The 16,017-nt window shown below is 29.2% G+C and overlaps 2 protein-coding genes across 2 annotated transcripts in view; both read left to right on the top strand.

The window, feature by feature from the left end:
• The window catches only part of LOC113371027 (probable multidrug resistance-associated protein lethal(2)03659), a 7,993-nt gene extending 1,752 nt beyond the window's left edge, over positions 1-6,241 (top strand). The window contains exons 2-14 of the mRNA XM_026611678.1: positions 390-628; positions 2,025-2,097; positions 2,159-2,332; positions 2,612-2,814; positions 2,901-3,018; positions 3,086-3,289; positions 3,355-3,505; positions 3,579-3,812; positions 3,976-4,140; positions 4,221-4,348; positions 4,844-5,089; positions 5,287-5,447; positions 5,830-6,241. Coding sequence (XP_026467463.1) covers positions 390-628; positions 2,025-2,097; positions 2,159-2,332; positions 2,612-2,814; positions 2,901-3,018; positions 3,086-3,289; positions 3,355-3,505; positions 3,579-3,812; positions 3,976-4,140; positions 4,221-4,348; positions 4,844-5,089; positions 5,287-5,447; positions 5,830-6,241 — 2,508 coding nt within the window. The remainder of the gene's footprint in view (positions 1-389; positions 629-2,024; positions 2,098-2,158; positions 2,333-2,611; positions 2,815-2,900; positions 3,019-3,085; positions 3,290-3,354; positions 3,506-3,578; positions 3,813-3,975; positions 4,141-4,220; positions 4,349-4,843; positions 5,090-5,286; positions 5,448-5,829) is intronic.
• A 223-nt stretch (positions 6,242-6,464) lies between these two features.
• On the top strand, positions 6,465-14,086 carry LOC113371028. The gene is made up of 7 exons (XM_026611679.1): positions 6,465-6,611; positions 6,681-6,761; positions 6,834-7,050; positions 7,156-7,282; positions 7,366-8,500; positions 10,298-10,459; positions 10,706-14,086. Exons 2-7 carry the CDS (start codon positions 6,705-6,707, stop codon positions 14,084-14,086), a joined length of 5,079 nt encoding a protein of 1,692 aa, XP_026467464.1. The 5' UTR covers positions 6,465-6,611; positions 6,681-6,704.
• The last annotated feature ends 1,931 nt before the right edge of the window (positions 14,087-16,017 follow it).

Consider the following 16,017-nt stretch of genomic DNA (forward strand, 5'->3'; position numbering starts at 1 on the left):
GTAATACTTAAACGATCCATTTTTTTAAGAAGTCTTTTTTCCAAAAAAGTAAATTTCTGTCAATATATTATAGTTTAGTTTCTCAAAAATTAAATTTTTTCAAAGTAATTTTTTATCAAAAATGTTAATCTTTAAAAAAAAAATAACTTTTGGTACGGGAGTTATAGCAATTTGCCTAAGTCACCATGCCATGCACCCCACTAGTTTTTTTAATTATTGCTTCTTTAAAGTAAATAATTCATATTTATAACCAATAGTAAAATATTGCTCTGAAATACTATTACAGGTATTTGTCGATCGGGTAATACAATCAAGACCTGCTATGAAGTTGAACTAATGAATTTATTATTACAATGAATTTTACTTACATTTTTTTATTTTTCGTCTAGGTTCTCAGAACATGTTCTCTAGAAAAGGATTTAAAGTCGTTTCCGCTGAAAGACCTGACTATCGTCGGAGAACGCGGCGCCTCTTTGTCTGGCGGGCAGCGCGCTCGCGTCAGTTTGGCCCGAGCTGCTTACAGGCGCGCCGACATTTATCTACTTGATGACCCTTTGTCTGCCGTGGACGCACATGTTGGCCGATATTTGTTCGATAAATGCATCGGTAATAATGGATTGCTATCTAGGTAATTTTTAAATTTTATTACGAATATTTGTTTACTAATAAATTTTATATATAGCGTCTTTAGCATAAAAACAAATCATTTAGAGAAGCAGCACCTAGTCTTTATTTAATTTACTATAATACATATTAATGGAAAATTTTATTTAAAATAAATCATAAAAGTCTTTACAAAATTAGTAACCAATAAGACAATAATTGAGATTTATTTGCATTTGTAGAACTGTTTATTTATTCAACAATAAGCCATCACCATATTATAAAAGACTAGCAAACCCGACGAACTCCGTTTCGCCACCATATGGTTTCGTGACAAAGATGAAGAAATTTTTTGTTTGTTTTATATTTGAAAAGGAAAAATTTGATTTTATTCAACAACAGAATCCGCAAATTATCCGTTTCATGAAAGTGATTTGTAAACCACATTTTTTGTTTTGTGGTCTGACTTTAACACAAACAAAGCGGATGGTTTTCCTACTCGTGAACAGGCAACGTATAACTGCACATGTGAAAAACAATGATTTTCTAAATAATCTATTGAAATTTATCCCGCAAACACTAAGCGATTGGTCTTGCGACTTGTTATTGCGAACGCAAGGCGAACTGGAAATTGCAATCGTTTGAAGTCAAACGGAAGACCAGTCGGAATCATTGGTATATCACCAAATCGCCAGCAATTTTTGATTGAATGGTGAAATTCAGTGCGTGTACATCATTATTCTTTGCGAAAAGAATTGCTCGTTGACTTAACCAAGCATAATTTTGATAATTCTCACTAATGCCATTACTCGAATTTTTAATTACGGTGCGTGAAGTTCCAGCAATTTCCATTTTCTGGAGTTATTTCGTCAGGAAGGAAAACCCGACTTATTTTTATTATAGAAGATAATCTATTTGAAATTATTTAAAACAGTTATTGATTATTTTTATTACTCGAATTTTTAATTATGGTGCGTGAAGTTCCAGCAATTTGCATTAGGGCACGATGCTATGCACCACTATTTTTCTTAGCTATAAACCTTGCGGAGCCCGAGACCTTTCCAACGAATGCAAAATTGTCGAAAAAATCCTTAAAAACTCGCTCACGTGATTAATGGACGCCCCTTAGATTCATAAAATTGGCGTTACTGAAATAATACACTCTGTTAATACTTTGCGCTTCACAATTTAAAAAGATTTTATTTTAATTTTTACGTTATATTAGAATATCTAAACTTTTTTTTCAAATAATAATATGTGCACTGTAAAAATATTTATTTTTTATAATATATTATTTAATTATCTCTTTTTACTCTAAGAACGCAAAGCAAATTATAATTATATTACATGAATGATTTATTTAAATAAGCCTATAATAGTTAAATAAAATGTATTATTAAACAAATTAATAATAATTACAGTTCTACAAGAATATTGGTGACACATCAATTGCACTTTTTGTCTGAAGCCGATTGGATTATAATACTTAATAATGTGAGTATTTGGCAAACAAATTATAAAACATGTTGCATCATATTTTTTCACTATTTCTTAGGGTCGGATACAAAACCAAGGAACTTATGCTGATCTTGTGAACAGCAATGTTAATTTCGCATCTCTTTTGTCACAACCAGAAGTTTCTGAATACGAAGATAAAAAGTCAATAGATTTTACGTCTGTGGATTCACCAGTTTTGAAACGAAGGATGTCATCGCAATTGCGTCGTACTGTAAGTATAATATGATTATTATTTATTATCATGTATTGTTTTAACATAAAATATTAAACACGTGCTTTACTTTAACATCAAATTGATATAATTTCATTTATGAATAATTAAATAAATATACTTAAGACATAAAATCATGTGGGAATGATTATACTAGTTCTGCATTTGGATGCAAATGATGGCAAAAAAGTTCTTCATAACGTAATTTTCTACTTTGTTTTTTCATTATTTTTTTATTTTTTTATTTTCTATTTTTGTTATTTAATTTCTATTTTGTAGTCTACTGCAGCTGTTGAAGATGTTTCAGGACCACCAGACCCAGAAGATTTAGAAGAGCATCAAGGTCAAGGAACAATGTCGTTCAAAGTTTTCTTCTGGTATTTAGTTGCTGGATCAAATAAATGTGGACTATTAGGCCTCATCTTCATTTTTGTCCTAGCTCAACTTTTTGCCATGGTTACTGATTATTGGTCTAGTTTTTGGTATGCTAGCATCATATAAAACACTATGAAAATATCTGTATAATTAGATTTTCAAACAAAAACTTCTTTCAATGCATAATTTTTAGGACAAAGCAGGAGGATCTAATAAAAAAATATGAAAACAAAGAAAGTGCAGAATCACCATTGCTTACCACATACCAGTCGCTGTATATTTATTCAGGACTTATAGTTGGACTCATTTTGGTAATTATTTTCAAAAATTTAAACTAATTATGTACATACATTTACCTTGCAACATTTTTCTCTGCAGACTATTCATATAAAAATTTACTTCTATTTATTGAACTGTAAAAGATCAACCCAGAAACTTCATGATAAAATGTTCGGAAAATTATTAGAAGCTGTAACACGCTTCTTTGATATCAATCCTACAGGGAGAATTTTAAATAGATTTTCAAAAGATATGGGTATTATAGATGAATATTTGCCAAAATCCTTGATGAATGCATTACAAGTAAGTTATTAATTTATTTAGATAAATGTTATTAAGGAATATATTATTGAATTGAATTGTTTCAGTTAATACTCTCTTCTGCGTGTACAGCAATAATAATATCGATGACAAATTATTATCTTTTAATACCAATAATAGTAATGTTTTCTGTCTTTTGTGGATTATTTATAATATACTTGAGAACTGGACAAGATATGAGAAGAATTGAAGGGATATGTAAGTAAAAGAATTACGTTTACTATATTTGCATGTTATACTTATTTATTATATGATGTATCGTTTCTTATAGGTCGCAGTCCAGTTTATTCTTATTTGTCTTCAACTTACGCTGGATTGGATACGATCCGTTCACGTGAAGCAACGACCCGAGTTTCTTCGGAATTTGATGGTCTTTTAGATGTGCATTCCGCGCAATGGCATCATCTAGTTGTGGCTGCTCAGACCCTAGGATTCTGGTTGGAAATGGCCAGCGTGGTCTTTTCGACTATTGTTTGTTTCAGTTTTGTTTTGATGGAAGATTGGAGTAAGTTGTAAATGATATTTGTTCCATCAGTTATTTGTCTTCGGAAGACAAGACTTTTAAATGAAAATTGTGATAGAATTTTTTTCTGCTCGATTTGTTGATGCAAATTGGCTTATTTAAAATGTTTAAAAAAAGTGAAAAAATAGTAATATTATTTTTATAGTTGGCTTGACATTTGCGGGCCAAGTCGGATTGGCCGTAACGCAAGCAATGGCTCTTACATCAGTACTTCAATACGGTGTTCGGATGTTAACAGACGTTATAAACGATATGTTAAGCGTAGAAAGAGTTTTGGAATATACAGATTTAGAACAAGAACCAAAGCCTGGTACTTTATACTTTATTTATTTACTATAATAATATTGAAATTTGTATAAATACTGAATCTTTAATATTTTAAATGAACAGGTAAATTACCTCCGGATACTTGGCCTCCTAATGGAAGAATAGAATTTCGTGATATGTCTCTGAAGTATATAAAATATTCCAAGCCAGTGTTGAGAGATTTAACTTTAGTAGTAGAATCAGGATGGAAGGTATATAGACCTGAATTATTATAAAAAAGTTAAAATAATGAGTGGTATATTTATATGTTATATATGTATGTACATACTGTGTGTGTATACTCATTTCTATGTTCATGAATGTGTGTGTTCATATATACACATATGTGTGTATGTATGTGTTCATATATACAGATATGCTGTGTGTATTTATGTATGTGTGTAAAAAAGGACCCCTCCACGTCATTTTTTTTTCAAAAATTACGTAATTATTATGAAATATTTTCGTAATCCATATTACGTAATCCACATTACTTAAAATAGGCGAAATTATGACACATATCTTACATTAATCTTACGTAAAAATGACATAAGTATGTAATTTTTTTGCGTAAAAATTACATAAATTTTACGTATTTTGGCTTAGTGGGTTTGTGCCTAAAGATTTTGTTTATTTATTAATATAGTATATATTTTACTTTATTTAATTAATATAAACTTTAACATAAATCTATTCCTTATACTTAGATCGGTGTAGTAGGACGAACTGGTGCAGGAAAATCATCTCTGATCGCTGCTCTTTTCCGACTTGCGCCGTTAGAAGGCTCAATTATTATCGATGGTTTGGAAACTGGACGAATAAATCTAGATGCTCTACGTTCAAAACTATCCATAATACCCCAAGATCCAGTTCTATTTAATGGGACTTTAAGATATAATTTAGATCCATTTGGGAAATACGATGACAGCGAAATGTGGCATGCGTTAGACCTTGTACATAAAAATTTATTCATCAAATTTACAAGCATGGATGTAACCAGATTGTAATCGATTTTATAATTAACATATGAGTAATATATTATTTTCGGTATTGCTTTTTAAAAGTCAATTTATTCAAGTCCTTTTGGTTACATCTCTTGTGAACAGAATAAAAAATGTTATTTATATGTAATGTTGAATTATTATTTCAGGTTGATATGAAAAATTCAGTGAATTCTTTGGATGTCTCAGTTTCCGAAGGAGGTAATAATTTTAGCGTCGGTCAAAAGCAATTGATATGCCTTGCAAGAGCCATTTTGAGACGTAACAAAATACTTATTCTTGACGAGGCTACTGCTAATGTAGATCCACAGTGAGTTGGTTATTTAATATTATTTCTTTTATGAAACGCTCTTAATGATCATAGTGATAAATCTCATTATAATTATAATGTTATAATTCTAGTCTATTCTAGTCTATTTATGCCTTTGATAATTGATTCAGTCAAATACAATTGGATCATTAAAAAATTGGATTTTTTTATATCTTCATAGATATACATCTATATAAAATAATATTTGAAATAATACATTAACAAGCATTATTAAACTCGTATTGTCAACTTATACTAGCAAAAATTATTTCCACTAACAATTATATATTTTCCACTGAACCTTCAAATAGAGGTTTTACCCTGTAGTATATTTAATATCTAACTCGATAAATAAATAATTTAAAATTCTTTATTCCTGCAGGACTGATGCTTTAATACAAAAATCTATACGCACACAATTTTCAAAATGCACCGTACTGACAATTGCTCATCGCCTGCATACTGTAATGGACTCTGATCGTATCCTGGTTATGGATGCAGGAAGGCCCAGAGAATTTGGCACACCATATGATTTATTAATGTTGCCAGGAAGTATGTTGGCATCCCTTGTTTCTGAAACTGGACAAGCGGATAAACTGCTTGATATAGCAAAACAAGCATTTGTCAATTCTGGTTATGAAATTGCTCCAAATGGTTCTGCAATGAAGGAAACCAATGGCGAGATTGTACTGGAAGTAGAGTATAGGCCAAATGGTCATATGACTATATGCAATAAACCTTGTAATGGCTTTTCAAATGAAGCATTTGTAGAAGATATTGATACTAAATTGTGATATAGGTATAAATATAATAACAAAATATAAAATTATTATAGTTTTATTTATCAAAATCATTGTTCATTGTTATTTTAAAATTTTAAATTATTTAAAAATTTATTCGTTGTAAAATGTTGGTACTTAAGCCCAACAGCTCACTTGTGTCAACACAGTTCAGAGCAGTGAATTTCATACGACGAAGTTCATAGCGCATTTATGGCAACACTATCGGTATGACAAATGAACGGTATGTAAACAAATAAATCTGTTAAAAGTTACAATAGAGTTTTACACAAAATTCACACAAATGTTGACGAAGAATGAAAGATTTTTTTAATGTGCTTGTTTATGCAAAAATGCAATAATATAACGCGATATGGAAACTAAGGTGCGTAGATAGTACTTCATATATGGAATAAATATAATAATAATATAGACTCATAATAATAATTTGTAGCGATAATTCAAACTTTTGTATAATATGGACGAATTGAAAAAGGCTGAACTGCAAAAAAGACGCAAACAAAGGATATTACAGGTAAAATTTCTAATTAGAGAATGCATTTCTATTAGTTTATTTTGTAATGCTAGTAACAACTATTACTTGAAGGTACGGGAACAGTCAAAAGTTATTGCTTCAGAATTGCGTGACAAAGTCAATTCTGAAAAGAAACGAAAAGCAGAAGAATTTGCCAAAATAAAATGCAAGGAGTTGAGAGAATGGCAGGAACAACAATTAAGAGATATGAAAAACCAGTGCTCTAAAAATTATTGTGATCTTGGTAATGCTCATAAAGCAGCTGAAGCTGAAGTTGATCCACGAGAAGGTAATTGTCAATTTATACCACAAGAGACAATTGTTCCACTCTTATTATATCTTCATTTCTGTATTCACAAGTAAAAGACTTTGCTTAGAATATTTATGTTTGCAGTTTTGAAGGATAATAAAACAAAACGAGATAATATTGCTCAAGCAAGAGGAAAGGAAGCTATGAAAAATTTGAAAGAAGAAATAATACAAAAACATTGCAAACAGAAAACAAAACAGAAAACTTTCAGGTATTTATGATATCAATATTATGACTACTAATTTGTTTATTAATATCAAGTTTATTTATTACTTATTTTGTTATCCTTTTCAGATCTGTTCCTACCTCAAATGTACCCAAAATAAAAATCACACATATTATTAAAAAAGTTAAGAAATCTGCAATAAAAGATGACTGTGTTTGTTATGATGATCCAGAAGTTGAATTGGGCACAATAAATCTTGATAAAAATGCTTCTGATCCTGTTGAAAACTCATTGTTGAAAACAGATGATGATCACAATGGACATTATACAAATTCCATATCTAACAAAAATGGAGAAAAAGTTTCACATACTCCTTACTTATCTGAATTGAGACACAATGGTTGGTTTTGTCAATGTTGCAAAATGCAACGAGATGTTGGTATTCAATGTTTATGTCCTAAAACATCATATGAGGATGATGATAAAGAAACATCATCAGATGCAATCTCTCTTGATAAAGACGGTTCTGAAGCAAATAATTATTTCACACAAGTCAGTGATAGAATAAAATCTAGAAAAATCATTGATGTTCCAAGCTTAAAAGTAAAATCATCTGTATATAATCCTCAGAACTTTTCAGATAATGTTTTACACAGAAACGACTCTGATCTTTCAGATGATTTTTGTGATAAAATTAGACAACCAAATCCAAGACGACAAAATATAATTAGCAGTCCAAATAAAGGATGCAGAGAAAAAAGTCCTATTGCAAAAAAAATAAATATAAGCCATGGAGATTCAAGTCCAATTAGAAATCAACATGATATAAATCCTCAAGTTAGAAAACATACAGATATTGGTTCACCTAAAAAGCAAAGGGGCGTAAATCCAGAATCTGAAGAATATAGAGCTATAAGTCCTTTAACTGCAATATCAGCAAAAATTCATGATGGCATAATATGTGCTAAAAATTGCTTGGAAGACATTGAACCACAGGTTTTGGAATTGCAGAAAAATGTACAAAGCCTAGAAAAATCTTTTTCAGAAAAGCCTGTGATACCAATTTCTCCAATAAAATCTGTTAAACACACCAATTCCAGAATCAGTTCAACCACAGCAGATTTGCCAAAAGTGAAATTATATGATTGCAGCACAAAATATGAAGCAACATATAGGCCATCTTCAAATCCGGTAGAGAAAGTTGATTCACACTTTTCAAATGCTCATGATGTTGCACAAAAGGAGAGTGAAAACTTTGATAAGGTGAGGCATGGTTTATTATGTCAAGCAATAAAATAATTCATCTTATTTTAAGAAAATAATTGTTAATTAAGGAAAGAACAATATGGTCACTTATCTGTTTTCTTGGATTTAATATGACACTGATCATCAATCAATTCAGTGATTGTTCAATATTTGCTTTATTTGTTGCAATAATAGTCATAAAATGGTAAATAATATACCATTTAATACAACTGTTATAAAGCAATTTATTGTGCATATAAGTTATAATAACATATTTTAACAAAGGATGAAAATATTACATATGCAATTTTCAAGAAAATTGTAATAGCAAGTGAATTGGGCAACTGATAATTTCTTAATTATTTTAAGGATTTTTTGTGTAATCTATGGTATGAAATCTTGCTTTACTAATCTATTGTACTTCTGGGCCAGTTTACTTCATCTTTCTGCCATGCACTGGACAAATTTTTACTTGGGGATCAACAGCTTTTTGTTGAGGCAAATTAACTGATTTTGTCGGTTGTTCTAGATCAGATTGTTTCTTTGCCATATTCTAAAAAGTAGTATAAAATTTTTTTGCTCAAAATATATTCATGTTCCAAAAATATTTCACTATTACTTGCAAAATAATTTCAAATCGTATACTACATATTACAAAGAATTACCTCACAAATTGATCTATTCGTGCATGGGCAGTACACATAAGTCATATCTTTAGGATCAGGGTGGGCCTTAGGGGATGAGAAAGTTGTTGCTGCCTGGCACTTCTTTTTCTTACTGTCTTGTTGACATCTGGCTTCAGCGGCTTTAACATGTCTTTGCCAAAATTCCATACGTGATGGATGCGGAGCACTCAGCTCTTTTGCTATTTCCCGAGTAATTCGCATAGGGAGTTGCCATGTGTTTAAATGATAGCCCCATGGATTGCACGCTGGTCGTTTTGCAACTATTAAATTGAATTTTGTTCAATAAATTGAAAATTAAATTTCTAATTCTGTGTTGTTTTCCATGAGAAACAATGTGATCATTCATTCTAATGTTAATGCAGAGATTAACACAGGACAATATCAGCAAGTAAATGTAAATTTCTACATAATAGTATTTTTAGTTAAATACTCATCTATTTTCTAATTGAATGATAAATTTTGTCAGTTATTATATACTTACAAGGCAGTTGATGTCCTCGATCATTTCCAATAATCCTTGTAGCTTTACATAATGTTGTCGGATGCTTTGGAAACCACTTAGGAGTTTGGTAATTGCCCAAATTATGCGGCTTAAAAGCCCCTTCATACTGATTGGCACTGAAATTGTAAGACATTTATTTTATATGTATAATTGGAAGTTTTAAAAATATCTCAAACAAATTTGTAAAACAAATCTCTAATATATTACTGAGTTGAAACAAATGATAAAATACTATGAGATATCAAAGTAGGTTTGTTGATTAATTAATATAAACCTCTTAATCAAATTATTGTTATCATAGGATTATTTGCTTCATCTACTTCTTGCATTAGTTAATTATAATTATATTGAAAATTACATTTTTACGACAAGGATAAACAAAGAGTAGTAGTTATCAAACTTTCAAATTTATAAAAAATGAAATGTTTTAATAACATTTATTATTATCAATTCTTTTATTAATATTTCCATATTCCTAATGTGATGTATTATTCATTTATGTATAGTTTAAAACAAAAAAAATATTTACTTATGTCGAACAAAAAGTTTCTAAGATGATAAATTATGTATGTTTTGTGCCATTGCTTTCAATTCTCTGATATTTATTTATAATTATAATCATTATAGGAAATCTCACAAAAGGCTCAGAAAAGAAGAGATGCTATGGCCAAATCAAAAATAAGAAGTCGTGAAGCTCTCAATCAAGCAAGAAATACGAAAAATTTAGAAAATATTAACAAATGTTTTGAATCATTGGCATTACTTGAAAGGGAAACTGATACTTGCCAGGTAATAATATTCAGGAAATTCATTTTTTAGTGTTTTAAGTTGTTTAGTTGTTTTAAGAAATCGAATCGGCTATTTTTTTTTGGCTTTCATTGAATGATCATAAATTTCTAATTTATGGTAGTTTCACTTTTTTAATGAATATTTTTAAAACAATCTTTTATATATAGTTATATAATCATTTTCTTGTACTTAAATCTTTACAAACTAGTTAATTTTGTAGTTTTAAAACAATTCTTATATTTTTAGAATCCAAGTTTATATAATCCTTTATCATATAAAGATATGAATAATCAAAGGCAAGAAAGGATTGATGAGGCTTTTAGTAATATGTTAGACAAAAGTAAAAAGGCTTCAAAAAATGTGATTACTTTAGATAGAGTTCGATCAAATAAATCCGTCGGAAGAAAAACCCCTGGAAACAATTTTACTAAGTCTTCCTCTTATTCGAAAGCTGGTATAGAGAAAAAACAATCTAGTCTCAATGTTGCAAATTTAGATAGAGATAGTATTTGCAATAAAAAGATTATTGATATTTGTTGTGGAGATGATAAAAGCTCTACAACAAGTAGTAGTATCATATTAGGAAATCTAGATCACAAAAATATAGAAAACCAAGACTTAAAGGAATTATTAGAGCGAGTAAAACGTCAGAAACAAATGCTTTTAGAAGAGGTCCCAAAAGAAAATTTACCACAGGACAGTAAACTTAATGATGTTCTAATCGCAATGGAAAAAAGTTTATCAGATCCCTTGGAAGAATCGCATAAAAAGACCGAAATTTCAAGTAAAATTGATGATGCTCAGAAAATCAAAAAACAAAAGAAAAAGCTTGCAAAAAAAGAGGAAGAATTAAAACTTAAAGAATTACAATTAGATCTGTTGATGCAAAAGTATAAACTAAATGAGTTAGAACAAAAAACAGAATCTGGCAAACATGAACACAAAGTTTCACAACCAGAAAATATTCCAATAGAAAGTTCTTCTGTGATCCCAATTGCAGATACAAAACATGAAATTCAAGGCGAGGTGATCGACAAACAGTCTTCAGATGGATTGGAAATTGTAATCCACGTGAAAGATAAATCCAATAAGAAAATCGCGCCGGTTACAAAAAAATTTTCAGTTCAAACAAGAGGGCCAAGTGTTATTCAGAAACACAAAAAATCCAAAACAAGAGTAAATAAAAGTAAGATATATTCACCTATGAAGAATTCCTCCTATTCCTGTTCTAGTAGTTCTACTAGTTATTTGAGCCCTCCTGCTGAATTAACTAATGTTTCAAATTTTCAAAATATTTCTCAAGCTTTTGTGAATGACTATACTAGCGAACAATTTCAGAGACAAACTAACAAAGAAAATTTCATTTCTGCTAAATCACCAACAAAATCAATTACTTCATCTAGATTTGATAGAACAGCTAGGAAAAAAGAAAAACCTAAGATAAATCCATTATTGGCAAGTTACATAAACAGGTTACTATTGATGGATAGGAATAGCATAGATGCGCTGACTGTCAGCTCTTGTTCAGATGTCCCAACGCCAAGTGATTCCATAATTAATATTCCATCCAATACAGTTGATGATAAGTTTAAAATAAACTCATTTGAAAAATCTGATATTGATACAACTCCAGTGATTAATATTGAGAGTACTCCAAGTAATTTTAACACAAAACGAAAACATGTTGAGTTGCGCAAAAGTGTGCAGGCAGTGGAAGAAACGCCGAAACATCTAATAACTTTGCACAATAAAGGAATTCAAGTATCCACAACACATAACAGTTCTTGTGAAGAATCTCCTTCACCAAGCTTTTTTAAATCAAACGAACAAAGTCCTGAAAGCTTAGATAAAAATGAAGGCATGCAAGATTTTACTGAAAATTGTAATAAACGAATAACTGATTTAACAAATCTTATTAATAAAGTTAGACTAGAAAAAATGAAGTTGCTGGAGTGCAGTATATCTTCTAGTGGCAGTTGTGGACAAAATTCAACTGAGTATCTAGAGTTACCCAGCCAAATTCAACCTGCTGAAATTGTAGATCGAGGTAATCGTGATGACATAAACAGAACTGCAGAGGGTTTGAAACATATCTCTCAAGAAACACCACCGCAGATGGAAATAACTGATGAATTAGTGACAGTGGAAACAATTGATTTTACTCCCATGTTACAAGATATTCCAAAACCATCTGCAATGCAAAATGTTATTGCTCATCAACCATTTGGAAATAATAATAAGAATATTGAACATGACTTGACTGATTTACGTCAAAATATGGTTGGTATTAATAGCCAGTTAGTCAATTTAGAGAATTATATGGAAAAAATTCATGAATATATTGGAGATGTTGTCAAACATAAGCCAAAACCTCCAGTATCATTGTTAAGGCAGATGAAGAACAATGTAAATATAGATACAGCACAAGCTCATGAATTATCTGCTATAATGGAAGTTGATACTAAAGTTTCCGAAACCGCTGTTGAAATAGAGGCTGTACAAGACTCAGTCCAAGATGTTGACATTGAACAAAATTCTAATTCTTTAAAAATGACTTTTCAAGGAAAATCTCAAACACAAGATAGTGGTGATTCTGTAACCTTTGGAAGCCAAATAAAAAATTTATTTGACAACACAGATATTAATATCACTTTAAAAAGTCCAAGTAAATTTCAAAACACATCTGCAGATATTAACTTAGAAGTTAAGCCATTTCCAACCTTTGAAGAATATTATAAAAAATTAAACTCTAAAAAGGATGTATTGGTAAACGATGCTGAAATATCTAGTGAAAAAAATGAAGAAACATTGCCGGATGTTATGTCAGAATTACTTAGGAGAAACATTTTACAAAGACCATTTGATAATGATACACAAAACTCAGATGTAACAACAACAGATCTGCAAGAAGCTTCACAATCACAAATAATTAGAACACCAGAAAATTCTAATGGCAGTGTAAGTTTATTAAGTAATAGTTCAATGGAAAATTCTACAAGTTCATCAACATCCCAAGAGTTTGAAAAAGCGTTACATAAGCTTGGTATGAACTGGGCTCTTAACACTTTAAAGAAAACACAAAAGTCGATAGCTCATAGTTCAAGTAGTTCCATTGAATATCCATCTTCAAAAACAAATTATTTGACAAATAAAATAATAGCATTGAAAAATCTTAACGAACAAACTTTAAAAGAATTAGAAAAATCACATAAGCCATTAGCTTCTAACATCACTGTTGAATCAAGTGTAACTGAAAGTGATGGAAAAATTAAAAAAGTTGCACAGAATACAGAATGTTATTATAATTATGATGGAAAATCACAAAAAGAAGACATCAAAGCTTTGGTTAAAAAAGCTCAAAATCTATCTCTTGATAAAGAATCACTTTTCAGAAGGCTTTTAAGTACCAGTAGAGATTTAAGTAATAATACAGATAATTTAACACGAAATCCATCTTCTCAAACTAATCAAAGGACATCTACACCTGTTTTTAACGAAAAAAAACTATCCAATAGCTCTAAAGCAAATTCGTTAAATGAGACATTATTCAGTGGAAGTAACATATCTTCTGTAAAAAGCAATTCTTCGGACAATACACATGACTTCAATCCAAAAAGAGGTTTTTAAAGACAGAGTTATATAAAATTTGTAGTAAAAATGATGTATTGTACAAAGATCTTTATTTATTTAAAATATTCATACTGTTTTTTATAATTTTGTCTACTTAGATCATAAATTTATTTATTATTAATTAATTTATAAACAAAAATATGTGAATGACATGCCTTATCATGTACCTAATTATTTTATCATAGTTAATTATTTATTTTTCTTTTACTTACTAGAAAAATTAATATAATATTTTAATAAATACAAAATACTAAAATTTGTTAGAATGCATTTGTTCATTGATGACATCATGTTAATCTTTGTTTATTGTTGCAGATGATAAATAAAATATTTTTTATATATATAATAATTATGTGTTTTATTTTAAATAAAAATGTTTTAATCAATTTGAAGAAATCGAATTTTAATTTGAAACTTCATATTTTATTATTAAAACAGAATAAATTTATATCATTTTATATACTCTCTTTTATCTATGATGCCTAACACAATATCAGATTAAAATAAAAAATATTTGATGTATCTTTATGCAAATATTTGTTTCGTAATAAAAATGTACTTATAGAAATGTTTGCTCCATGAAACAATAAGTATATAAAGATCTGTTTTAATTAAAATTTATAAAGTAAACCGCCAGCTGTATATAGACTTTCTATAGAAAGTATCATAATATATTTTATTGATTTAATGTATATATTTGTATATACATAGTTTGAACTTAAAGTACAGTATTTCACACAAAACCAAAGATGCATTATTTGAATTAAAATCTTTACAATTTTTCAGTATCATTTCCTATAAAGATTTGTGTGCTCTATTACAAATATCATCCAGCTATATGATCAGTGAAAAACAAATCATCAGAATCAAATAAAATTCTTAAGTCCGATATTTGATTACATCTATCAATGCAGGTGTTAGAAATGTTACATTCAAAATGTATTGGAACGCGCTTATGTGAAAACCTAATAAGAATCCCTCACCATAAGAGTTGGAAAGAATTCAGTTGAGATTGCAATAATAAGCAGTCATCAATAGAATTTATTTTGAGGTATAATTTAAGATCATCTGCAAACAATAAATAATTTAAGCTAAATAATTTCAGATATGTCATTAATAAAAATAATAAATAGTAGTGGACCAAGAATTGATCCCTGAGGATCACCTGAACTGACATTTTCGATATTGCTCACTAATCCATTAATAGAGATATTTAAGATTGTGAAGATAACTCTTAAAAAATGAATGAGTGAAGAATTAAGACCAATCTTAGATAATTTATAGTAAGAAGAATGTTATGCATAATGATATATATATCATGCAATTTATAATCATAACATTCTTCTTACTATAAATTATCTAAAATTGGTCTTATTTCTTCACTTATTTATTTTTTAAGAGTTATCTTCACAATCGCAAACAGTTTGTCTATATTAATGATGGATTATTGAGCAATATTGAAAATGTCAGTTTAGGTGTTCCTCAGGGATCAATTATTGGTCTACTACTAATGAAAATTGCAATTTTGTCAAAAGCTATACTGAAGTCAGTGTAAATAACATCTTGTCCCTTAGTGTCAAGATTCTCAGCAATAAATTGTTTAATACAGATTATAATCTGTAGATCTATAGATATGCAATTGTAGTTTTATTTCATTCAGAAATAATTTCAACCAAAAATATAAATATTACACCACCAAAAATAAATGAATCAACATTTCTTCTACATTTCATCTTTACATATTTATATTATTTACTTAAGCAAATAAACGAATTAATGTTTATCAAACTAACAATTCTATGGTAAACATTAATTCGTTATTTTAAATAAATATTATTATAATAACTGTGATTGAAATCATTTGCTCTACGCTGCGATCTATTGGCAAATCAAAATTTTTCTAACTTCTTGTTATTATTATAATCGGT

The sequence above is a fragment of the Ctenocephalides felis genome, unplaced genomic scaffold (genome assembly GCF_003426905.1).
Source record: "Ctenocephalides felis isolate EL2017-DRISC unplaced genomic scaffold, ASM342690v1 CF-g0.4_SCAFFOLD_01492, whole genome shotgun sequence".
NCBI classification, from domain to species: Eukaryota; Metazoa; Arthropoda; class Insecta; order Siphonaptera; family Pulicidae; genus Ctenocephalides; species Ctenocephalides felis.